We start from the raw sequence: 27,412 nt of genomic DNA, 5'->3' as shown, positions 1-27,412 counted from the left end.
TATAACTTTATTTTATTATTTATGATCACAGTCATTTGCAAATATACATTGTCCTTTAGTGCGGTTTCCCAAAACAGTTACATTCAAGGTGATTGAAAACTGTGTTGCGCTCACCTGAACTGTCAAGCCATCATATGGCTGGTGTCATAACTGATCACATGTGCAACTACAGATCATATTGAAGATTAAGATGTCAGCTTCCCCAGCTGTAAACTAAGGGAGGGTTTAATTTGCTTTCTTTAAGTTGATCGTGGTCTCCCCCCTCTAAAACGCCTGAGGCAGCCTCACCAGCCAACAGGGAGACATGCCTAGAACTTTGGAACTACTGATGGTCTTGACATGCATTATTAACCTTTGCTGTCATTTAACAATTTTCAAATTTTTTATCATTTTTACCATTCTTAGGTGTTCCAAATGAATAAACCTTCTTTCCCCCCCCCCCTCTTAAACATACACACTGTGCAGAAATTTTTATTAAAAACCTACTGCTGCAAAACAAAAAAATTATTTGCAGGTAAATGTTGCCAAACCTATTACCAAATGATTAAGAACATCCAGTATTTCTAACAAATCAAAATAATAAAGTAAAGTAAATCAGTTCCTGGCTGACTGACAATATTTCTGAATATGAATTTTAGCATAAATATAGGGCCCTATTTATAAAAGTACTTTAACATGCTCCTAATTTAGCAACTAACATCTTGTGAAATATTATCTGAGCTACTAGTTTGTTGAGAGAGAGAAGACACAATGCCAACATTACAGAAAGGTGACTACCCACCCCCGTTGCTCTTAGCATTTTGTACAAATTAGGTAATCTAATGGTATAATATTTTTATATTATTAAAGGCTCGTTGGCAACTATACACTTCAGCATTTCCCCCAATCACAGGCATGGTGTACATTTACTATTTCAGTAGAAACCTTTTACAGCAACCCCTGCCTAGGCAATCGACAGACTATAGTATTGATGTACTAAAACTGGAGAGGGCAAAATCTGGTGCAGCTGTGCATGGTAGTCAATTAGCTTCTAAGGCTGGCCATACACTATACAATTTTCTGTCCAATTTCTGCCCAATTTCTTTTAGATTTACCTTCAACTATGTAGTGCAAGAGCCTGCCTGATTGGATACAACTGCAAGTGTTGTTTAGGTTTAACCTCATATTACATGTTTTTTGGTAAATCTAAAGCAAAAATCTCAAGAAAATTGTATAATGTATGGCTTATTCGACTAGGTTTGACAAAAAAACCTGGAAGACGATTGGTTTCTATGCAGAGCTGCACCAGATTTTGCACTCTCCAATATCAGTAAGGGCCAATTCACACTGACTGTATAGAAAATGGATGTACATTTCGATCCATTTTAGTAATGCGCTTACATCCATTGGCATACATTTTGACGTCCGTTTACATACATTTTTGATGTTCATTGACATGCATTTTATTGTGCGCATTAACGTGTGCTGCATTTTCACAGGATATCCTGTGCATTGTGTTGACATCCGCTTACATCCATTGCATTACGCTAAAATGCGTACATATTGCTTTTAGCACAATGCAGGTCAATGCAGCATTATAGTGTGAATAGGACACAAAGGAAATTATTTTTTTTCAGATCTCCTTCAGTTGATCTGCATTTTACAGCTGTGCTAAAATGCAGATCAGCACCCATGTGTGAATTGGCCCTAAATCAACCCTTATGAGTCTTCCAAGCAACTGCTGCTTATAGGAGGACAAGGCATAGGTTAAAGCTCAAGCAGCACATAGTACATAACAAACCCCTCCAGAAAAAGCATCCCCTAGATAAATGAATTCTGATGAACTAGAAAGGTATTAGTGAAGCTAAAACACAAACAAAACATTGCACAAGCAGAAGAAAAAAAAAAAAAAAAAAACACAAAAAAAACTTACGTTTTAAAGCAGGGGTCCCCAGACATGAGCTGCATGCTGATTCCAACCTTCAGAAAGAGAACAGATAATCTAAATATACATGGCGGTACAAGTACAATCTTCAAGGGCTTAAGGGGACACTGTTCACTCCTTAAGCTGGCTCATACATTCTACAATTTTCTTATTCAACTTCCTTTAGATTTACCATCAACTATGTAGTGCAAGGGCCTACCTGACTGCATACAAATTGAAAGTGTTTACGTTTGCCCTCATATTATAAGGTTTTGGTAAATCTAAAGGAAACTTGTACATGAAAATTGTACAATGTATGGGCCAGCCTAAATGTATCTAGTTCTGCCTTGCCAGATCAGGAAAGACAGGAACAAAAACAATACCCTGATGTAGCTATGGGCTGAGCTACTGACATTTCCAAATATTTCAAATATTTATATCCCACTTTTATTGGTATCAGGGCACCTTATTACTGGGCTGACAAAGAGCTTTCATGCCTAACACCGATAATTTAATTTTAAGTATATGAATATATCACTGACTTCTTATATCTGTTTAAGCATCCAATTCAGGCCACACATACAAATTCATCTTTCAACTCCAATCTTAGTTGAATCTAAAGGCTTCTGCTTTCTTTTTTAATAATTTTATGTCAACTAGATGAAACGTTATTACAAAAAAAGGGAAATGTAAGAACTTAAAAGATGTTTTTTTTTACCCTCAGGAAAAGCGACTCAACTCAAAATGAAGTATAAAAACACATTGGAGTTTATTACAAAAAAAATCATTAAAGTTTAGGGATCTACCCATAAAAACAGTGCAGTGGATATTACATACAACAAATTCAGTATAGTGAACCCCAAAACACCATGAACCTCTACATGATATATATGAGTAAATAAAGAGTGTTGAATTGTGAAATTCAGAAGGAAGGCACCGTCATCCGACGCATTTCACCAGGCAGGCTTCTTCAGGGGTTTAAAAAGGGTGTACGGTCGATGCAAAAGATACATTGTAATTTGACATGTTTAATTTTGCCTTCAATTTCTATAGAGGTTTAGTATTCTGAAAATAAAAAACATCTATTGAAAATATCTGCTGTGCCCAGAGGAGTTTAGTGTTTTGCCTGTAGAAGCAGCTCATGTTATCCTATGTGTCCATGCACATTAGGTAGTCTAGAGGCTTTTTTAAAGCTCAGCATTTAGAGGCAGGAAAAAAAACCTTCTGCTTTGTGTTTTTGAGAGCAGTTTTCTGGCAGAAAAAAAACCCGAAACGCTAATACAAAAAAACTCACAATTTTTCTGCCAAGAGCTCTGGTGTTTTTTTTAAGCCAATGTGCATGGAGCCTTAAATGGAAGACATGTAAAGAAAAACATTTAGGCTGACCTCTCACAAAATGCTAGCTGCATGTCATACTACTTCAGTGACTACTTGGAAATCACTAATCTTGAAAAGTATGCAACTTGTGTATTGTGACTTCAGCCGAACTTGCTGCATAATCTTTACAATTAAGTGGTTCAAAGAATTGCAGTATTTACAGCAGAAGGTCATCAAAGCAGCCTACAAGTGTCTTCATGTGCACATTCTATTCATAAAAGAGAGAAGTAACCCCGAACTATTGTTTGTTGCTCTGACACCTCTGAACTCAGGAAAGGTGACTGTGTTTTGTATGGGTTATCACTGTACTTTGCACTACCTTATCACATAAGCCCTCTACAAGAAGTGCTATGCTGATTACATTTGCTTAAAACAAAGGACATTGGCTTGTACCCAGGTAGATAAGGTAACAATGTCAGACAGAAACACAAGAGCTGGATCTAAACATAAATTCCTAAGGGTTCATGTACACTGCAGCTGATATACTCACATTTAGGAGCTGTACAGCGTTTTTTTCCAGCAGCCCCTGAACTCTCCCTAATGTTTTTCTATGTGTCCATGTACACAGTCATTTACAGGCAGTTGAGTTTACAGTCATTTTTTTGAACGCAGAAAACTTGCGTTCAGGGATAGATTTTATCAGCGTTTCAAAAGACAAACGCTTGTAAATGCGTGTGAATGCAGCTAGACGCAGCTAACCGCGTTTATAAGCGTTTGAACATTTTTTTTTTTTAACTCTTCCATTTCCAGATGCTGTCCACAGCCTTTTTTCATCATGAAAAATGTATGCAAAGCGTTTTCCCAGTACTCAAATGGACCCGGTACACCATACTTTGAGGTTTCGCATGACAGAAAATACGTTTGACACTGCTGCAATAATTTCTGCACAGAAATGAGCTGGAACACATCCAAACACCACAAAAAAAAAAAAGACAGCTAATCTCAACACATACTGCTCTCCCTGCTTCTGCTCTCTCTATTTCTCTCAAAATGTCTGAAATAGGTAATTTTTTTACAGTTTTTCAGTGCATTCTGAGCATTTTGGAAGGTCTCCTGAGGTTATCTTTAAAAAACGCTTCTAAACGCAAACGCTCATAAACGCGGTATGCAACTGCAGCTAAACAGATGTTTTTTAACCTACGTTTTCCAGCAGTCAGTTTCCATCATTCAGAAGTGTCCCGTGTACATGGAGCCTAATACATTTGCTGCTATTATCACATGAAAATGCTTGTGCTCACATCCTGTTATTTTTGAAGCAAATATAATGAGAACACAACGATGAGACAATGGAAAACCGCTGTATTCTCTCTCAGCACAGAGCTTTTAGGAATAACAGGTTTTCAGCTGAGCCCTCTGGGCTGTGTATAAAACATAATGGGAGTGAGAAATGAGGCCGACATAAGATGTGTTCACATCCCAGAGCTCTAAATGCATTAGCCAGGAAGAAGAAGATTTCATAATTCACCAATGCTTTCTTCAAATACACTGTGATTAACCTTCCAGTAATGTCATCACGTTTCGTAGCCCATTGCAACAGCGTTCAGCTACATTTCACAGAAATTAGGCATTTGATAGTCAGGGTTCACATTCTTCATAACAAAGCAATCAATGCCAAAAATGTTACTGATAATATGTAATAATCAGTGGAACACAAAATATTCAAAGATGCATAGAACACACAACCAGCTATTCTCTGAACCAGCAAAAAGAGATTACTACCCGTAATTATATTTCTATGTAACTCCATGGCAGCAAGACTGTGTCAAAGAATATGCCACCCCAATGACTAACCCCCCACAAAAAATTCAGATTTGTTACTTGAATGCATTTTCTCCGTTAAGGTAAAAAAAAAAAAAAAAAAAAAAAAAAAAAAAAAATTTAAATGTGCAGCCCCCCCATTCCCATTACCTGAGCCCAGTCTCAATCCAGCGCAGCAGGAATGCTCTCCCTCTCCTTCACTGGACTCAGTGAGAGCAGTGGGAGCCATTGGTTCCTGCTGCTGTCAATCAAATTCAGTGATGATGGAGCAGGGGTGGGGACCTAGAGCGCCAGCATGGGGGACCCCAAAGGAAGAGGATTGAGGCCAATCTGTGCAAAATCATTGCTCAAAGCAGGTAAGTATGACATGTTTGTTATTTGACAAAAAAAAAAAAAAAAAAAAAAGGAACCTTTACAATCACTTTAACCACCTCCCATCCGTCCCATGTATATAAACGGCTGGAGGGTGGCAGTGCAGGGTAGGGTGGCCGATTATAAATGGCCTCCCTGCGCCCTGCTTGTGCGCGCTCCCTGGGAGCGCGCAGCACCGTGATTCGGTGCCCGCTGTGTCCTCCGGATCATCGGACGGGACCTCTGTGCGAGGTCCCGATCATGTGATCACTGATTGGCCAATCAGCGATCACATGCAGAGTAGTAAGCAAGATGTCACTTGTGACATCATTGCTTAGTACGTGAGAAATCTGTAAATGATCACAGAGGTCACATGGTACAAGGCTATTCACAACAGCCTTGTACCATGTAACAAGCTGTGACCAATCACAGCTCACACAGTAGTTCTCAATGGCTGCAAGAATGCAGCTAGAGAGAAGGAGAAATGATTGCTTTTACAGTCTTTATTTGTAGCCTTTATGGGACACTGTACTGCTAGGGTGACAGTATGTAAAAAAAAAAAAAAAAACCCATAAATAATAATATAAAAAAAAAAATGTAAAACAAAATGTTTAAAAATTATAATTTTTTGTTATAAACTAATTTGGGTTATTTTTTTTTTACTGGCCAAGATTAATGATGAAATACTACTTGCAAAATTTTATAAGAAAAACACTATTTAAAATTTTTTGGGACTTTTTCATTTACATAGCAAAAAAAATAAAAACCCCAGTGGTGAATAAATACCACCAAAATAAAGCTTTATCGGTCTCAAAAAAGCTAAAAAATTCATATGGGTACAGTGTTGCATGACCGCGCAATTGTCATTCAAAGTGTGATAGCGCTGAAAGCTGAAAACTGGCCTGGGCAGGAAGGAGGTAAAAGTGTCCGGACTGGAAGTGGTTAACAAAGCGTTACTTTTTTTCTAAGCGTATCTAGTGTCTGAAGTTCTATCAAAGAAAAAAGCTTACCTTTAAAATAGAATTATCTTGCCGGGTATTCTTTGTGTCATATCCCTCTAGGAGACATCGACGGATTGTATTGCCAGACCCAGCAAACTCTGCAAGGTTGAGATCTGCAAAGCCAAGCTTAAACCAAAAAGAGATATGAACATTACAGAGGTAACTGCAAAGGGTAGTCATATTCCTAATCTGTGTATTAATCCTTAAATCCCAGCTTCAGCCTTTATTAGATAGCCCAGAAAAGGGAACACTTGTCAAATCGTTATTGCTCTTCGTGACCCTATTGGGGAGATGTCACCCTATTTCCTGTTCCCTTGACAATAGGACAAGAAATAAGAGAAGCCTTCATCACCAGGGCGGGAAGACACAGCGAGTGACAATAATCTGACAAAAAAACAAAAACCTTCTCCGTTTTAGTGAAAACTGTGTTTTGCTGCAGTTTTTGTCTGCTGGGAAGGCTTCCTATCACTTCTCCTACTGACAGGAAATAGAGGGAGATCTCCTTAGAGGGAAAAGTGCTCATTGATGATTTGTTGTTAACAAAGCCCAATAATGTCAAGTTATTCTTGAATCTTTACTATGCAAGGCCAACATAAGCCCTCATGTGCACTGGACGGTTTGATAATGCTGGTAAAATTAGCTGTGTAAAGTCACATTAAAAACGCAAGTTTTTCAGCTTTTTTTAGCGTTTTTGCATAGCGTTTAGCAGCATTTTTTTTTAGCTTTTTTTGGTAAAAAAATTGGCGGTTTGCAGCGTTTACCACATTTTGCCACGTTAGAGAGTTTTTACAGCTAAAAAACTCCTCTAGTTTGGGTTTTTTCCAACCAAAAAACGTTGATTACAGTCTATGTACTCATGGACACATAGGATAACATGCTGGGGGGTTTACCTGCTGTAGAAAAAAACATCAAAAGCCAAAAAACAGCTGCTGTAAAAACATCCAGTGTGCATGAGGACTAAGGGTTCATGTACACTGCAGCTGATAAACTGACGTTCAGGAGCTTTTCTGCGGGTTTTCTTTAGCAACGCTTGAACTCTCCCTAATGTTTTCCTATGCGTCCATGTACACTATGTCGTTTACGGTCGTTAACAGGCAGTTGAGTTTACAGTCTTTTTTTTTTTTTTTTAAACGCACCAAACTTGCGTGCAGGAGTAGATTTTATCAGCGTTTCAAATGCCAAACACTTGTAAACGTGTAAACGCATGTAAGCGTGGCTAACCGTGTTTATAAGCGTTAGTGTTTAGAAGCGTTTTTTAACTGTTCCATGTCCAGATGCTGTCCAGAGCCTTTTTTCATTATTAGAAATGCATGCAAAGTGTTTTACGGATACTGATCTCTCTGCTTCTGCTCTCTCTATTCCTCTCAAAATGTTTGAAATAGTTAATTATTTACTATTTTTCAGTGCATTCTGGGCATTTGGGAAGGTCTCCTGAGGTTATCTTTTAAAAACGCAAACGCTCATAAACGCGGTATGCAAACGCGGCTAAACAGACATTTTTTTAACCTACGTTTTCCAGCAGTCAGTTTCCATTGTTCAGAAGTGTTCTCCAAACGTACAGTACATGGAGCCTAATAGTCCATCCCCTCTAGAGTTCATAGGAAGGGCTGCACCAATATTAACCCCTTTGCGTCGGCGCCTCCCGGCCCTTTAAGGGTTTCAGAAGCCGGGAGGCGGGGTTTAGGGTCATGTGACCGCCGTGACATGCCGTCACATGATCGGGAAAGGTCCCGATCGAAAGAGGAGAGCGCACGCTCTCAGCACATATGTTCTTTTTTAATAGAACACAAATGTACGTCCGCTCGGCGTCTAGGCCCAGACGCCGGGAGGCTGCACATTTGCGTTCAGCCAGCGTGAAGAGGTTAAATATGCCGCCCTGACTGTTGCTCTTTTATGCAACGGTTTTAAATTAAAAACATAATGGTAAATATGACAGAAATGTGTTCAAAAACATCATGAGTGTTTCAGACACGCCAGTGCAGATGTTCTTGTAACATTGAAAAAAACAAAAAAAAAAACAAATCACAAATCTATAGATTCAACCGAAAAAGTAAAATTCAGAGCTCAATCACACATTGAAATTTCAGTGTGACCTGCAAACTGTATAATGAGCTCTACACAATGTTTTGCAATGGCAGTTTTTATATGAATATATACTGTATACATGCAGTTTCAAGTGGTGAAGTTTTCAAAATTCATGCATGCCGAGTTTAGCCTGGAGATTTCCTCAATCACATCTTCCACAGTAATAAATGGTATTGGAAATGTTAGTCCATAACTATTTACCTTCGCATAGGCTTTCCCACCTTTCAGCTCCTGAAACACATAAGAAACATTTCAGAAATGTAAGAAAGTCTTTTCAAATGTGGTGTCTATCAACATGCAGGTATGCCAATACTACTTTATTCCTTTTTGGTTCGCACTCAAACCAGGGTAGCCAATAAGCAGGCAGAAAGGAATAATGGCGATGTTGTTCATAGCAAGAAATCAGATTCTTCTTTTCATGCAGACTTCATGATCCTCTGAAGTTGGAACAAATGGTTGACTGTGCCTCACCCAAGTACCAAAGCAGGTAGGGGTACAGACCTCCTCTTACAACTAAAGAAAAGGGTCTGGAAGGCATATTTGGAAGAGACTCCTTGTACTCTCCTCCTAAACTCCAGTGAGGAGAAGGAGGGAAAATTGAGGATGGAGGACAGGCCAAATAAGAGGAGCCTCTTCCACCATGGTTCCATACAATGCATCTCCTCCATGGGGAAGAAACAAAAAAATTAAAGTGGAAGTTTAGTCAAAACATATCTACAGTAATGCTAAACCTACTCTCAGCCACATTCTAAGCCTAATCTACCTAACCATGTAAAGAGAAGAATGCTATACTTACCTGTTCTGAAGCTGCTCCAGTCCGGTCTCCAGTGGCATCTGTGCAGAGAGAAAGTCGACAACAGATGGGAAATGAATAAGAGATGGCATCACCCATAGACTTACTATGGGGCATCCGTTGTAGGCTGCCTCTGCTCTACACAGAAGCCGCTGTTGACAGCTCAACCTCGGACCGGAGTGGCTTAAGAACAGGTAAGTATAGTGATTTTTTCTTTACAGCGTTAGATAGATTAGGCTTAGAAAGTGGCTGAGAGTAAGTTTGGTGTTCGATAGGTCTTGACTAAACATCCATTTTAACGACTTGTTGACAGCATAACCTAGTTATACAGCAGCAGAGTGGCTTTCCTGCTTCAGATCACATACCTAGTACGTGATTCGATATTTTCAGGTAGGGGGCGCACACTGCCAGCAACCGGCCGTGCTGTGATTAGACATAGCACAAGCCAATCAGTGGGTGACGGCCAATTGATGACCGCCGGCACCTGATCGGCGAGGAGAAAGACAGAAGAGAGCTTTGCCTATACAAACAAAGCAAAACTCTATCCTGCCAATGGGGATGTGCTGGATTTTATTTCCCTGCAAAGCAGGGAATAAAAACCAGTGCATCCCTCAGTGAAAGCACCACATAGTATTTATTTATTCCGCCAATTTACGCAACGCTTTACATATATATTGTACATTTACATCAGTCCCTAACCCTCGAAGGGCGTACAATCTAAGGTCCCTTACATTCTTACACACACATACTAGGGCCAGTTTAGACAGGATCCAATTAATCTACCAGCAGGTCTTTGAAGGGTGGGAGGAAACCAGAGTAACTGGAGGAAACCCATGCAGGCACAAGGAGAACATGCAAACTCCAGGCAGGTGGTGCCGTGGTTGGGATTCGAACTAATGACCCTAGTACTGCCAGGCGGAAGTGCTAACCATTTAGCCACTGTGCTGCCCTACACACAAAAACAGTGGTTAGGCACACATTTAACTCTTTGATGTGATTGCCCTAGATGTTTAATCCCTTCACAGCCAGTGTCAGTGCATATTTTTAGCACTGATCACTGTATTACTGTCCTTGGTTCCCACAAAGTGTCAAAAGTGTCAGATTGTCTGCTGAAATATCACAGTCCTGCTATAAGTCGCTGATCGCCACCATTACTAGTGTAAAAAAAAATAAAAATTCAGGTATATATACACCATAGTTTGTAGTCACTATAAAGTTCACATAAACCAATCAATATACGCTTATTGGAATTTTTGTTACCAAGAATATGTAGCAGAATAGATATTGGCCCTAATTTATGAAGAATTTAGATTTTTTTATTTTCTTTTTATTGTAAATGTTTTATAGCAAATAGTAAAAAATATTGTTTGTTTTTCAAAATTTTCAGTCTTTTTTTCGATTATAGCAGAAAAATAAGAACCCCAGTTTTGATCAATTACCACCAAAAGAAAGCTCTATTTGCGGGAAAAAAAATTACATAAATTTTGTTTGTGTACAGCGTTGCATGACCGTACACTTTTCAGTTAAAATAACACCGTGCCAAAAAGCAAAAAGGTCAAGTGCTTAAGGATGATTACAGATGGACTTCCTTTTCACCTTTCATCTGGTGACTTGCTTTCTGTCTTGGTGGTAGGTCCTTCTATCTCTCATAAGCTGTTCTGAGAGACAACTAGGAAAAAACTAACTGGATGTCAGCAATGTGCCCCCACAAGTCCCTTTTTGAATCCTGCAGGTACAGGTCTGTACTAGGAAAAGTAGTAGCAGTTTTACCTTACGGACAGACACCCTGCAGACACACGGATCCAAGATCCCGGAGGCAGCACTTGCACTCATCTTGCACATAAAGGAGAACTTTTTCTTCCAATGGACACTGTTAGCTTGGACAACTTCCCTGTAAAAAGAGACATAAGACAGTTGAGCAACATCAACACAAAGGCTTTATTAACATACACATAACATCAACCCTCACCCATAAGCAACCATTAGCATCAGCCAATATTTATGACGAGTCAAATTAGCCAGAGTTAGTCAAATTAGCCAGAGTTCACTATGATGGCACTTTTTCTCAGTGCAATGGCTTTTAATACTGAGCAGGTTGAGGTACGCTTTGACCGTAGCCTGTGCCTACAGCCATGGGCACAAAACAAGATCACCACTTATCACCTGGCACTACATTTGATTTTCTCAGTATATCTCTGCATCCCTTGTGCCTTCTTAGACCTGATGATTGGTTGCTTAGGCGCAGAGTATTGGCCCGTGGGACACGGGATGTGATTGTGCCATATAACCAAGCTGTGGCTGCTAGTTTATGAAGCACAGTTGGTCATCCATCTTGCATGGGACCTAGGCAATGCAATACATATTTATACATGGACTGAGCTCTGCATAAAGGCATCATTCTCCAAATCGGAACCCATCCAAAAAGGCCTTCAATAGGCTAGATAGCATACATTTACACAACTGATGCTCTGGCCACTTTTAATCCAAAAAGTAAACTCAGTCTGGTGATCGTTTTATCCACTACAAGTCCAGCAGACTGGATCTGTGTAACTGGAAATGACCTACTCTGTGCAGTCTCTAATGACTGCAAAATGCTAAATCATTGACCCATGTCAGTACGCTATACTTCATGTGTTAATTGCCATAAAAAAAAAAAAAAACATTGTCAACTTTTATCAGCAAACAGGGGGCACTTCTTTTATGTAAAATAAGAATATATTTATTTCAGGTACTTATATAGTGCTGTCAATTTATGAAGCGCTATATAATATATATATATATATATATATATAAATAATTCTACATTTCCAGCAGAACCTAACCCTCAAGGGGTGTACAATCTAAGGTCCGTAAACTTACACATACCAGGGCCAATTTGGGCAGGATCCAATTAGCCTACCTGCATATCTTTTGGGTGTGGTGGGGGGCCGTGTGGGCACGGGGGGAGCATGCAAGCTCCAGGCGGGTGGTGCCGTGGCTGGGATTACAATCTAAGGTCCCTAATTTACATTCATGCATACACATACTAGGGCCAATTTGGACAAGATCCAATTAGTCTACCTGCATGTCTTTTGGGTGTGGTGGGGGGCCCACGAGGGCACGGGGGGAGCATGCGGGCTCCAGGCAGGTGGTGTCGTGGCTGGGATTTGAACCAATGACCCTGGTGCTGCCAGGTGGAAGGGCTAACCATTTATCTACTGTGCTGCCCCATATATGTTCAAGAAAGCTGTGCTTACCCGTGGCCTATTAATTTGAGTAACTAATCCACTGGGTCCACTGTAATGCATGAACTCAACTGATGGGTCATCATCCCATTTTATGGCTGCAGAAATTTTCTAGTGTTGCCCACTGGGGTATGGCGAGTAGCAATAAAAAGCTGGTATGCTGTGCAAATCACCATACTTAAGCTATTGCTACTCTCTGTGTGTAACAGGCAGGGGGTACTAATATGCAGTGACAACATCCATGTGCTCTTGGTAGTACTGAGCTAGAGATCCCCAATTCATTTTCTCAGTGCTGCAAAAGGGCATCTACATAATGCAAAAGATGGATGCCAAGCTTGGCTTTACTAAGAAGACAGTGCGGCTGGCAATATCCATGCAGCTACAGAGCCTCTGGAGATTAGCACACATATTAATGGACACCACAACTGAGAAAATATGAACACTGCGATTGCTAACCTCTCATTATGGAAATGCTAGTCATCTGGTTCTCCTGCCGATTCATAACCCAAAACAAGTATCAGGGTTTCTGACTTACTCCGATTTCCCTTTTTGCTTGCTTTTTTTATATCAGTCAGTCTAGTAGCATTTTCAAAAGGAAGTCAGAAATGATAATCCCTATATAACCTCAGGATTGTTTTTTTTGTGATTGATCAGCCCACAATGTTCTTAGTTTCGGGTAAGCCTTCACATTTCTGTTAGGTTTTTATTTCTGCCTGTAACCACATTAAGGAGATTTTTTATTTACTTCCCATTGTTCTAATGCCCCTTGAAAGAAATATAGGATGCGGTGATCACCTGGAAAGGAAAGCATGGACAGGATCAAAACATTTCATCTTTCACTGTACTAAAATGGGTTTTGTCTCCTCATTGGAGAGATTTCCTCCCAGACAAAAATTATAGGGAAACAGATGACAATAAGTCCTCATGCACACTGGATGTTTTTACAGCGGCTGTTTTTGGCTTTTGATGGTTTTTTCTACAGCTAGTAAACCCCCCAGCATGTTATCCAATGTGTTCATGTACACATTGACTGTAATCAGCATTTTTTGACTGGAAAAAAAACAGGACTAGTAGGTTTCTATGGGAGTTTTTTTAGCTGTAAAAACGCTTGAACGCTGAAAAACACGTCAAAACACAGTAAAAAAACCGCAAAACTGGCATTTTTGGACTTTTTTTTTTTTTTTTTTTTTTTTTTTTTTTTTTTTACAGAAAATTTTTTTTTGGTTGAAAAATGCTGAAAAAACGCAAACGCGGAAAAACGTGTGAAAACGATGCTAAAAGCAGCAAAACGCCGCTAAGCGCCAATGCAAAAATGCTAAAAAGAGCTAAAAAACTAAAAAATTTTAAACGCGACTTTACACAGCTAACATTACCAGCGTTATCAAAACGTCCAGTGTGCATGAGGGATAAGGGCTCATGTACATTGCAGCTGCTAAACTGACGTTCAGGAGCTGTTCTGCTTTTTTTTCAGCAGCCCCTGAACTCTCCCTAATGTTTTCCTATGTGTCCATGTACACAGTTGTTTACAGTGGTTTACAGGCAGTTGAGTTTACAGTCGTTTTTTTTAACGCACCAAACTTGCGTTCAGGAGCAGATTTTATCAGCGTTTCAAATGCCAAACGCTTGTAAACGCTTGTAGAAGCGTTTTACCTGTTCCATGTCCAGATGCTGGTCAGAACCTTTTTTCAATCATCAGTAATGCATGCAAAGTGTTTTCCATGTATTCAAATGGACCTAGCACACCAGCGCAGTCAGGTTTCGCGTGAAGGAAAAAAATGGTAGAATGCACTGCATTATGCTCATGATGGGATCCATTGTGAATACAACCAGAAAAGACAGGTCATCTCAACACATACTGATCTCTCTGCTTCTGCTCTCTCTATTCCTCTCAAAATGTCTGAAATAGTAAATTTTTTACTATTTTTCAATGCATTCTGGGCATTTGGGGAGGTCTCCTGAGATTATCTTTTAAAGACGCTTCTAAACGCAAACGCACATAAATGCGGTATGCAAACGTGTCTAAAATGACCGTTTTGTAACCTATGCTTTCCATCAGTCAGTTTCCTTCGTTCAGAAGAGTTTTCCAAATGTCCCATGTACATGAGCCCTAAAACCCTCACCAAGCGTCTATGGGCTGGAGTTCTGCTTGGAGTTTTAAACTAAAACAGGTTACATTATATCTGCCAGATACTGAAAATAATAGCAGGTAAAGCGGAAGTAAACATTGAAAAAATAAATAACTTTGTCCCTGCAAGGTATAGGCAGTATGTGTATGTATTACATACTAGCACATTAGGAAAGACTAACCTAAAATGAAGCCCTCCAGCGGTGCGCTGTCATCACTGCAGAGCAGGGGCGGACTGACCATTTGGAAACTCGGGCACTGCCCAAGAGCCCGGGGTCAGTAGGGGGCCCCATGAGATGCCCCTGGTACCTTTTTCATAGGCTTTTTTGAGTTTGGGCAAGGACACAGGGGCCCCATGATCCCCTATTGCCCAGGGGCCCCATGAGTTGTCAGTCCACCCCTGCTGCAGAGACTTCCATTTTCACTTCTGTGTTCACGGGCTGCGGCCGCTTGAATGGCCGAGGCATGACGACATCACTCCCGCCATGTGCGTGGGAGGCATGGTCACAGCTCTGAAGGAATGGCACAGGTATGCCGTTCCTTCTGCCGTCACCGGCTGCCAATCAAGCAAATATTTCCTAACCGATGCACAATTAGAAGATATTCATTTAACCTACAGGTAAGTTTTATTAAAAGCTTACCTGTAGATAAAAATCAAAATGCGGAGTTTACTATCACTGTAAGAAAGTCCCTATACCTGGAAAGAAACCAGCAAGTTGGACACCAGCATTAGTTAGCACTGTCTATTGACTCATGGTAGCGGGCTTCATTTTTGGCACTTAAACTGCAGTTGACAGTTATATATTTTTTTAAACATAACTAAGCATGAAGACAATTTGTATTTGAAAAATCCTGCTTTATACCAGCTTCATTTTATGGTCATACTGAGTCAGCGAGCCTGCTTGTGTTCTACACTCATGAGTGGACATTCGGGGGGGGGGAAGCACCTCGTCCCTTATTACTCCGAGCCCAGACAGTGTGCACACGCTGGCTGCAGATGTGGTTTTGACAGGTCAGGTTACCCTTAGTAACTAATGAATACAAACATAAGACATTGAATGAGGCAGACGCAGAGCATATAGGACTTCCTTTGCCTTGACTCATCACTTCCCTGTGTGAGTCAGAAAGAAAAACAGATTTTTTTTATTCTAGCATAGTTCCCCGAATACAAATTCAATCATCTTGTCACATTATTTTGTTCCTAGCAACCTTTTGTGTTGCTCTGTTATCCTGCAATGTTTGCTAAAGTAAAGGATCAGTCAACCCAGTTTGGTACTTGTTGAATATTAAGTGAACGCACTTGACAACTCCTATCTCAATGGAAATTCAAAAGGAACTGAATTCTGGAAGCTGTACCCAAAAAGGCAGGCGGTCAAAAGAACTAATTCACCTGTATTACCTCAGATTTCCTCGCAATTCATCTTTCCCCATTAATGACTTACAAAGTCTTGTTCTGCGCTGTGCTTTGGTCAGCAGAAAGAAAGCCTAATACAGTGGAGAGAATGCTACTTACATTGGTGGTCAGTGAGAATATTACCCTTACAGACAATGAAGATATACACTGGTTTTAGTGGTTAATTCCCTAAGAAACCGGGAGGACCAGCTCCACTTTTGCCATTCCAGGTAAATGGTTTTGCTGAGTGGTGTTGGTGTCAGACCTATTTGGGCAACATAGGAAATCATTGGTCAAGGAACCTACGGCAAACTCTGAGGGATCTTAGGGTTCCACAAAACGTTGGGTGAGAAAAGACTGTTCTAGATTGTTCAATTCATCCCTCTGCTGCAATGGCCCCTATCCTCCCCTCCTCAGTGGGGTTTTGGTTCCTTAGTGGGGGGGGGGCTCAGTAGTTACCTTTTATTATTCACAGCCCTTTTTTTAAAGTGTTTGACCTATGGCAATCCACCATGGGCTCGCAGAAATAACACCTGACTGCCAATTTGGACACTATGGTCAGATTTTCCCCATTGTCATGGGCCCATCCTGTATCACCCTTTTCCCATGGAACATGCACAAATCTCTTTTTTTTTCTATGATTGCAGGTGGCAGTGGTGGTTCCAATGGGTGACATCAGCATGCTGGCACCTGTGGGTGTGTTCCAATATGAAGTGCATGCACGTCCTTTCCTCCATTTGTAAGAAACGGCCAGCTTCATTCACATATATGAGTGGACCTTGCAGGAGGGCTTTATAGGAGACATAAGATTTGCTCCTGCTCCACATGCCAACCTGTGGGACAATCATATGTACTAGCCCTGCCATCCCCTACTTGGTAAGTGTGAAATGTGCCAACATGGGGTCCACAGTAGTTCTGTATTGATTGGGAGTTATGTGATATAATCTCTAATCCACAGCCAATACTGTATTTTATGTAAACATTTTTTAGAGTATGCATCACTTCTGTATTTCAATGTGGAAATAAAAAAAATGTTTTCTTCTTCACTAGTTGTATATGTACAATCCTGAGACCACACAGAAGGTCCCCTTTCATTATCTGAACCACCATTTAAAAGACAAAAAAGAGGGTCGTTGCTGATCTATTTCTTAATATGTTAGTTACCTGACTGTCATGCCGATACCCTCTCCAGTATTTAAAATTATATTAAACCCTCAGTATTTTTAAGTACTTTCAGCAGCGGATTTAATAAATTATAAAGTATGCAGTCAGTTTATCTTTTCATCCTTGCCTATGTTCCTGTTTAACCCCTTCACGCCGGTGCCTCCCAGCCCTTTAAGAGTTTCAGAAGCCGGGAGGGGGGATGGGCAGGGTGGGGTTTTAGGGTCATGGCGGTCACATGATCGGGAAAGGTCCCGATCGAAAGAGGAGACCGGGACCTTTCCGTGAGTACCGGACATGTGTGCTGGGAGCGTGCAGGGCACGCGCTCTCAGCACGTCTTTTTTTAATAGAATGCAAATGTGCGGCCGCTCAGCGTCTAGGCCCAGATGTGGGAGGCTGCACATTTGCGTTCGGCCGGCGTGAAGAGGTTAAGCTGGTGCCATGACCGCTGCCCCAGGTTTCTTGTTTCAGGGTGGCTCTTTTCCTGTGCAGCATCCTATAGAGCCACCCTTGCATGCATGGCTCCATTTACATTATGCAGAGAATTGCAAACAGACAGGTATGCTCATTTTATTGCAGAAGAGACATTGCATGTCTCTTCTGCTATAAAGAGCCTGTCTGTGGGCAAAAATAAACATGCATTTAGTTCTGCTTCAAGTCATAAGCAGTAGCCATCATCAAGTGATGGATGAACAAGCAATCCACTGCAGATCCTGGTTCTATTTAAACTTAAAAAGACAAAGAATGTAATTTTAGTCCTCATGCACACTAGACGTTTTTACAGCGGCTGTTTTTGGCTTTTGATGTTGTTTTTTTCTTCAGCCAGTAAACTCCCTAGCATGTTATCCTATGTGTCCATGCACACCTAGACTGTAATCAACTTTTTTTTTGCAGGGACGTTCTTTGGCTGGAAAAAAAAAAATCCAAAAAACTAATGGGTTTCTAGAGGATTTTTTTAGCTGTAAAAGCACTCTAATGCTGAAAAACGCTGTAAAACGCAGTAAAGCGCGCCAAACCAGCTTTTTGGACTTTTTTTGACCAAAAACAAAATTTAAAAAAAAAAAAAAAAAAACGCAGCTAAACACTAATACAAAAACTCTAAAAAAAAAAACGCTGAAAAACTCAAGTTTTTAACGTGACTTTACACAGCTAACGTTACCAGTGTTATTAAAATGCCCCATGTGCGTGAAGCCTTCGGATTCTTGGACACACTATTTAATTCACATTAGAGTCTAACAGTGATCCACACTGCTTAAAATACTCAATAAATGACATTAGATTTGAAAAATGTATTCATTTATCCATGACAATTTTTCAGATGTTTTTGTTTACAAAGCAGCAGTGAGTAATGGTGAAATAACCGTACTTAGATTCTGCCAGGGCACATGAATCACCTCCCTGATTACTGAAATCAGATATTTTTTAAACTTCCATAAGCCTGTCCTGCATTTATTGTTATGAAGGTGCTTTCAGATGTGTTGATAAGCATTCAGCTGAGCCAATCCATGGTCAAAAAACAAGAAATGTGCTGTTAAATTTTTTTAGAAAGGATTAAATCCTCAGGTGTCTATTGCTCACACTCACTATTTAATAAGTTTCACCAAAATAAAAAAAGTTCTTCAAACATTCTAGGATCCACGCAAATGGAAAAATGTTTTCATACAGGTTTGCAGAATATTTCAAGAACTTTGTATTTATTGAAATAAACCTTAAAAATATTTTTTCATATTACACTGTCACATTTGTATATTATGCAGCCAACAGACATCTAGGGATGCAATTGTTTTTATAGTTAAAGTAGAACTTGCTGCATCAGTACATCAAGTATCAAATAACACAGGTGTGTACAGCTTCCGGAAAAATGTATGGTATGCTCATGAGAACTAAAAAAAAAAAAAGACAGGGGCTATATTAAAATGTACACAAATTACTACTGCCTGGACCTTTAATACATTATTCTCTGCATGTCTCGGTTGGCAGTGATGGGGACAAGATGCAAGTATGTTAGTGCACTGACCATAAATGGGATTTCCATGACTCCTCTACAATGGCCAATTGGCCAGCCCTTGCCACACGTTGGGGCTGATTTAATAAAGAAGTAAAGGCTGCTCTTAATAAAATGAATGTTAGTAAATAGAGTGATCATGTTCACTTTAATATTCAATTATTCAATCAAGAAAAGCAAGAGAAAAATAATGGATTTTTTCTTAAAAAGTAACTGGATTGTTTAAAATTGGTGTAAACCTCAGTCATGAAATATGAACAAAGCAAATCCTTCTATAAATTGTCTCTGTTAAGAGCACTAAGTGTCCTTTCTGTCTGCTGCTTCTCCCATCAGCATGAATCTCTTCTGGCAAGTTTTCCTGACAGGGAAGGGACCTCCAGCAGATTGACAGCCTCAGCGCTGTTCCTGTGTGCTGTGTGAAGGGAGGTGTGTCTCTTCCCTCCAATCAGCTCTCAGAGCTCTGCAGAGCGTAATTTCAGTGCTCCACCCCCTATTTTCTGAACTCTCAGACAATCTTCATAAATTTAGTACTTTGAACAGATGCAGAGAAGAGAATACAGAAGATAAACAGGTACAACTTAAGTAGGAGGATTTGCTTAGTCTCTCTGTATCACCCGAGGTCAGTCACCTCAATACGCCTTCAATTTACTCTCTGTAGTAGGCTAAAAAAAAACTATTTGCAGTGTACTGCTTTTCAGACTGCAGTTTAGAGACAGTTTACAGGTGTTCAGGAGGCGATACCACCATCCCCTAAATGCCTGTCTTTCAATCTCAAATCGGATTTTACAATGAAATACAGTTCCACAATAGCTATAGCCATGTCTGGCATGTAGGTGCAGCATGATCCCATTGACCTGGCAGGTGTAATGCCTGCCGGGCATGACATGCGGAGTTAAAACACCGCACTGCAATGTGTCTAGTCTGAACTGCCCCATTCGGGGCAAATGTTGGAGTCGTTATCGCAAAGCAAATGCCAGGTTTTTTTTTACCGCAGTCACTTTCCTCATGTGAACAAGGCCTAAATCAACCCCATTGCTTCGGTCTTCTACTTCACAGACAGGAACCCTCCTAAAACAGGTGCTTCCTATTTTAAACACTTGATACTTCAGCCAGGTAACATCCTTCACGGAGCAGTGGCCACGGAGCCCACCCTCACTCTCCCGGGCCTGATTCCACATAGATCCAGGATCCTCTAGAATCCTGTCCACCAGATTAACTCACTCTCAGCCACCTGAATAAAAAAACCACAGAACTGGCAGCAAGCATCCACCAACCCCAAGCGTTTGCAAAACTCCTAAAGCTGCAGTCGTAAATGATACATTTCAAAGTAATGCCGGCCATAGACTGGTCGAAAAAAAAAAAATAGGCCAATTTTCGCACTGTTAGTGGGTTAAGAAGAAGAATGTACAGGTGTCACTGAACGGCGGCTCCGTTCTTCTTCCACTATTATATTTTATATGGAAAAGTCTTGCAGTTGCAACAAATATATCCATTTGTATCCAAATAAAAACATAATGTATTTGTATTGCTGTCACATTGTATGGTGTGCTCCCCTGTCTCTGTCAAACTGGTTTCTTGTCCCATTCTTTTGTGAGCATTGGTGGCAGCATCGGCAACGACCGATTTTTCGTTTATTGCCCGACAATTCGACCGATTTTTCATTTATTGGCCGACAATTCGGCCGATAAACGGCCAATCTATGGCCTGCATTAAGGTTCTGCTGTCAACAACAGACAGCGTGCATATACTGTAGATAAAAATATAAGGGTGCTGTCAGCACTCAGCAGACAGATCAATTGGAGACACAAACCCAATCATATGCTTGGTGAAACCAAACAAATGGTCTTCCCATCCAAAACTGTTTTGGTAGATGCCAGAAAAAAATACACCTAGTATAAAATTACAAATACAATTACTCTCCTTTCTCCAAAAATGCTAGCTACCAGACTGGAATACTCTTGAGTCACAGACCCAGAACAAGAGTACATCAAAGTCAGAATTTCTGATCTCTAACCTTGTTTTTGGTCTGTGAGCCAAAAAATACTAACGGTTGCCAAACAGGCAACCAGTGATGAGCTCAGGCATGTTCAGACACGAGTCCGAACCTGCCTGAGCTATCCCACCTCTTGACAGCCAGTCATAGGAGACAGAAGCATTCCCCACCCTGCAGCCTCTACCGCCTAAGATTGGCTGTCGCCTTTGACATCTTGCTGGTGGGATAGCTCAGTTGGGTTCAGACTCTTCTCTGAACATGCCAGAGCTCATCCCTACAGGCAACCAGTAATTTCAGAAAAGGAGGCCACCAATGGTAATCCCTACATTTTTCTCAGGACTGGTATCCAGTCAACATGTATTGCAAATCAATATGTTGAATACTTACAGTTCCGGTGGGCAATGTGTTAAAGCCAACTCTCTTGCAGATCAAGGTCACCAGTACTATCCAAAGGAGTTGGATAGTGTGTACCTCACTGTACAATGTGGTTCCGCCACTGACCTGTACATCAGTGCTTTGTCCTATTGTGACGTAAATAACGGTAGGAGGTACCACTATGAGCAGAGTGAGACCAGGAATTTAACACTTGGAAGTGTTAGGTAGCAGGGGGGTTAATAACTGTCAATATTAAAAGGTAAGTATTCAATATATCCATTTTCAGGGTCCTGCTGCTCTGACTTCTTTCAGCTAGTGATAGGGTGGCTTTAACATTGTTTTTATATGTTTCAGGGAACTTCAGTGATAAGATTGCCTGCTTGCTTTGAATATCCAAGGCTGTATACCTGCAAAAAGCTTCACAGGATTATTGGATATTCTGATTTATATTACGGTTAATGCAACAGGAGCTGGGACAACCAAAACTCTGAAGGAGCAGAGCAAGGAACTATACCTCTGAAATCAGGCTGGAGCCCCAGGTGACCTGGCCCACAACACGCTTCCTACACCCAAAACATTACTTTTGGGCGGACTGATTCCTTACAGGAAATCTATCAAGCTAAACACAATTTCACCAAGGTTGCCACTGTCTGACCCTCAAGGTGCACAGTAGTGACAGGGCACTAAAGCATCTGTTCAACATCAATGCCAATGAGGTGACTACCCTGAAACTTAAGCTGGTCATCAATGCTACACAATGTGGATGAATGTATCTCCCACTGAAGCTACTGCATTCTGACAGCCACCACTGGGTGTGATAATACCTTGAAGCAGAATTTCACCCAAAAGGGGAAGGTCTGCTTTAAGTACTCCTCCCCTCTCCTCTACCATGTTTGGCATACAATTTTTTAGGACAGGTAGCAGGTACCTAGTCTTGACAGGGACCTGCTCCCACTCGGATTGCCTAGGCAATCCCAGCAGAAGTTCTTCGCCCCCCCTGCAGTCCTCTGTGACACATCACAGGTCCCTGAAGACTGCGGGACCACTCACTAAGCACAGCACAGTCCAACGCCTCCAAGATGGCACACCAATACGCGCCATTGCAAGAAAATTTGCTACGCCTCCCAGCACAGCCACAAGAGCATGGAGGAGATTCCAGGAGACAGGCAGTTACTTGAGGAGAGCTGGATAGGGCCGTAGGAAGTCCTTAACCCATCAGCAGGACCGGTATCTGCTCCTTTGTGCAAGGAGGAACAGAATGAGCACTGCCAGAGCCCCACAAAATGACCTCCAGCAGGCCACTGGGGTGAATGTACTGGTGTGAATGTCTTTGACCAAACAATCAGAAACAGACTTCATGAGGGTGGCCGGAGGGCCCAGTGTCCTCTAGTGGGCCCTGTGCTCACTGACCGGCACCATAGAGCTTAATTGGCATTTTCCACTGAACATCAGAAGGTCCGCCACTGGCGCCCTGTGCTTTTCACAGATGAGGGCAGGTTTACCCTGAGCACGTGACAGATGTGAAAGGGTCTGGAGAAGCCATGGAGAATGTTATGCTGCCTGTAACATCATTCAGCATGACCATTTTGGTGGTGGGTCAGTGATGGTCTGGGGAGGCATCTCCATAGAGGGACGCACAGAACTCTACAGACTAGACAACAATGGCACCCTGACTGCCATTAGGTATCAGAATGAAATCCTTGGACCCACTGTCAGAGACTATGCTGGTGCAGTGGGTTCTGAGTTCCTCCTGGTGCACAACAATGCCTGGCCTCATCTGGTGAGAGTATGCAGGTAGTTCCTGGTGGATGAAGGAATTGATACCACTGAATGGCCCCCATGCTCGCCTGACCTAAATCCAATAGAACACCTCTGGGATATCATTTTTCGGTCCAACCGACGCTGCCAGGTTGCACCTCAGACTGTCCAGGAGCTCAGTGATGCCCTGGTCCAGATCTGGGAGGAAATACGAAAAAGAAAAAACTTCCTGCGTACAGTGGACTGAATGTAGCATATGTGGATGAATTTTCATGCTTCTTTATAGACCATTAGGTAGGGCAGTGCAGCCCCCAATGGGCTGGGGTAGCCCAAGAAAGCACTATAAAACAATAAAAAGAAAGGGGTGCACCAACCTAGTGCATTACCTCAATAATGACTTTATTAATAAAAAAAATAGCATATGTATATTTACAAATGTCGAATGAACACAGGTATATCATGTCTGACATGAGTTCATAGTCTATAGTGCTAGGCGAGTCCCACTTGCAAGAGTATATTCAAATAATTTTTGTCACGTTTCGAGGAGAGAGCCCCTCTTCCTCAGAGCCTGTTCCTTACAGGCTCTGAGGAAGTGGGTATCTCCCCTCGAAATGCATCAGCCATTATTTGAACATCCTCTTGCATGTGGGACTCGTGTAGCACTAGGTTTGCCAAAAACTGAAAAAAAAGGCATTCAGGAGATGGCAGGATCCAATGCAGATCACTTTTCAGAAGGCAGTAAAAACTGCTGCATATCTAAACTTGACCTTACTAGGTCTGAGAAAAGTATCATTATTTTATACAGGCAGCAGGTTGTTATTATTGCAGCACTCAGTACACAGTCAACCATCAGTAATACTTCTATCATCTCACCTGCTTGATTCCACACTGAAGCTGCCTCCATCCAGAAGTCGAATTTTGCAGAACAAGATCCCATTAACGAAAGGAACAGAAGACAGATCATCCAACTCAAAATCCACCCGAAACTTAAATTTCTTCTTTTTCATCATCATGAAAGCCATAAACTGGAATGAGGAGGCGAGATGTTGATGGGATGATGCGGCAGAGTAACAGAGGAGAGCAGAAACAATGATCTAATAGCAATAACGAGATTTGGCCCTCTGGAGACAACACCTGAACTTATATACAGTATTATTTCTGCAGTCCACTCCCAGAAATCTATAAAAACCGTTTTATTCCACGAAGCAGCTTGATGTCAGTGAGATTCTTCAATCATTGGCTGCTTCTACTCTTCCTGGAAGACTATGATCATCCTCAGCTCTGTGCTGCAATCACCTTCCTTCCAGTGTCCACTTCCTTTAACTGGAGCTCCTGAATGCTGAGGAGGCAGACTCCGAGGTCATGTTCTTCTCTTCTCCAATTTAAGTTTCAACATCAGAAATCCTCATGTGTTATATCAAGGCAACGGTCACTAGACGTGGGTATAAAGTCATCAGATATATATATTGATACAGGTTCAAACCAAACCACATACACTGCCTACTCCCTATAGTGTACGTCTATGAGGATATCATCCCATCACATTGGTATTACCTAGTCACCTGGTTGACATATGTATACACCATGTCCATCCACTTTACATAGGAGATGTCAGTGATCAGCAATGCTCTGTTTTCTGCAATGGATCTCCATCTAATTGTATTATCCACATCAATCAGTGCTGCCAAACAGATGCCATCAGTACGGCAGTGTCAGTATGCAGTTATGTCAGTGTCCATGCCCCCTAGCTCCCCACTGCACAGTTTGTGAGATCTGTCAGACATTTGTGTGTAGGAGATCTGTATATACGGGATATCTGGGTGTAGGAGATCTGTATATACGGGATATCTGGGTGTAGGAGATCTGTATATACGGGATATCTGGGTGTAGGAGATCTGTATATACGGGATATCTGGGTGTAGGAGATCTGTATATACGGGATATCTGGGTGTAGGAGATCTGTATATACGGGATATCTGGGTGTAGGAGATCTGTATATACGGGATATCTGGGTGTAGGAGATCTGTATATACGGGATATCTGGGTGTAGGAGATCTGTATATACGGGATATCTGGGTGTAGGAGATCTGTATATACGGGATATCTGGGTGTAGGAGATCTGTATATACGGGATATCTGGGTGTAGGAGATCTGTATATACGGGATATCTGGGTGTAGGAGATCTGTATATACGGGATATCTGGGTGTAGGAGATCTGTATATACGGGATATCTGGGTGTAGGAGATCTGTATATACGGGATATCTGGGTGTAGGAGATCTGTATATACGGGATATCTGGGTGTAGGAGATCTGTATATACGGGATATCTGGGTGTAGGAGATCTGTATATATGAGATATCTGGGTGTAGGAGATCTGTATATATGGGATATCTAGGTGTAGGAGATCTGTATATATAGGATATCTGGGTGTAGGAGATCTGTATATGTAAGCTCTGTAGGTATATCAGATCTGTATCTGTCAGCTCTGTAGGTATATGAGATCTGTATATGTTAGATCTGGCGGTATATGAGATCTGTATATGTCAGCTCTGTAGGTATATGAGATCTGTATATGTCAGATCTGGCGGTATATGAGATCTGTATCTGTCAGCTCTGTAGGTATATGAGATCTGTATATGTCAGATCTGTAGGTATATGAGATCTGTATCTGTCAGCTCTGTAGGTATATGAGATCTGTATATCTGGGACGTCTGGGTGTATTGGATACCTATGTGCCCCTGTGTCTCCCCCTCACCCCATTTATCACAATGCTCCTCCAGCAGTCCACAGATGTGCTCCGAGGGTTCCTGCTCAGTCCTGGATATGTTTATACCGTCCTGGAGCTATTTTTCCGGAGCTCTCCGTCCCCTGGACTCCTGTAGGTTGGTCCCTCGGTAGTCTCTAAGGTGCTGCTCCAATATTTCCAGCCCAAGTCCAAGCTGCTCCCCGGTGTGAAGCGAACGCTTCCTCTGCGTCCCGCCCGGATCGCTGTCTATGCTTTCAGTCCCCTCCAGGCTTCCGTACCTGTCTGTGTGTCATTTGTGTTGTCTTAGTGCTGCCACCTGCTGGGAAGCTCTGGTATTGCAGGCGTATGAAGTCATAAGCACACGTGTTGTACAGTGACATCTAGTGAGATAACCTGGTACTGTATGCGGAACTTCGGAGTTCCTTTCCTAGAACTCGGTGGCTTGAGTTCACCTAAGGGTTGCCACCTTATCCCTTTTAAACCGAACACATGATAATTATACAGGTTCTGAGGCTAATATAATGCAGATAAGGCACTAAGTGAGTTGAATACCACCTTAATCAGTCACAGACCCTCTGTAATAATATGTGTTCGGGTTTAAAGGGATGAGGTTGCAACCCTACATACACTATATAGCCAAAAGTATTGGGCCAGCCCTCCAAATCATTGGACTCAGGTGTTCCAATCACCTCCATGGCCTCAGGTGTAGAAAATCATCACCTAGACATGCAGATTGCTTCTGCAAACATCTGTGGAAGAATAGGTCACTCTCAGGAGCTCAGTGAATTCAAGGATGGTACCGTGATAAGTTGCCACCTGTGCAATATGTCCATCTGTAAAATTTCCTTGCTACTAAATATTCCACAGTCACCTGTTAGGCTACGTTCACACTAGCGTTGTGTGCAGGCGGCAGAGAGGCGTTTGGGAAGCGTTTTTACTGCTTCCCAAACGCCTCTGCCAATTCTGCACATTACAGCACATGGTGCTGTTCTAACGGGAGTGTTTGCGTCGCGTCGCGGCAAAACGGACGCCTCTGGTCGAGTCAGGAGGCTTTGAAGCCTCCTATTCTCGTCTATGGTGCCGCTCCGTGGTTGTGACGCGGTTGCAGGGCGTTTGCGGAGCAGTAACACCACTCAAACTGCATTATAGGCATTTGTGGGTCGTTATTAATGCTCGGAAAACGCCTAGCAACCACCGCTAAACCGCGCATGCGACGTTTGTGGAGCGTTTGCTGAGCGTTAAAAAACGCTCCGCAAACGCCGGACCAACGCTTGCCAAACGCTATAGGGACGTTTGGCAAGCGTTGGTAAAACAGCCAAGTGTGAATGAGCCCTTAGTGGTATTATAACAAAGTGGAAGCAA

At 41.7% G+C, this 27,412-nt stretch overlaps 1 protein-coding gene across 3 annotated transcripts in view; it reads right to left on the bottom strand.

Moving 5' to 3' along the window:
- EEIG2 (EEIG family member 2) overlaps positions 1–26,314 on the bottom strand; it is a 54,890-nt gene extending 28,576 nt beyond the window's left edge. For 2 of the 3 annotated variants that reach the window (XM_089686624.1, XM_089686626.1), the window contains exons 1-5: positions 24,177–26,314; positions 11,039–11,159; positions 8,677–8,706; positions 6,400–6,516; positions 1,913–1,959 (exon numbers count right to left, since the gene is read on the bottom strand). In XM_089686624.1, coding sequence (XP_089542750.1) covers positions 1,913–1,959; positions 6,400–6,516; positions 8,677–8,706; positions 11,039–11,159; positions 24,177–24,325 — 464 coding nt within the window. In that variant the 5' untranslated portion in view covers positions 24,326–26,314. The remainder of the gene's footprint in view (positions 1–1,912; positions 1,960–6,399; positions 6,517–8,676; positions 8,707–11,038; positions 11,160–24,176) is intronic. The other variant, XM_089686625.1, reaches the window with a different exon arrangement.
- Positions 26,315–27,412: the final 1,098 nt, after the last annotated feature.

Source organism: Staurois parvus, unplaced genomic scaffold (assembly GCF_062004578.1).
Source record: "Staurois parvus isolate SC_StPar_1 unplaced genomic scaffold, SC_StPar_1.0 ptg000402l, whole genome shotgun sequence".
Lineage (NCBI taxonomy): Eukaryota > Metazoa > Chordata > Amphibia > Anura > Ranidae > Staurois > Staurois parvus.
Note: the sequence above shows the minus strand (reverse complement) of the source record. Positions and strands in the feature narration are given on the sequence as shown.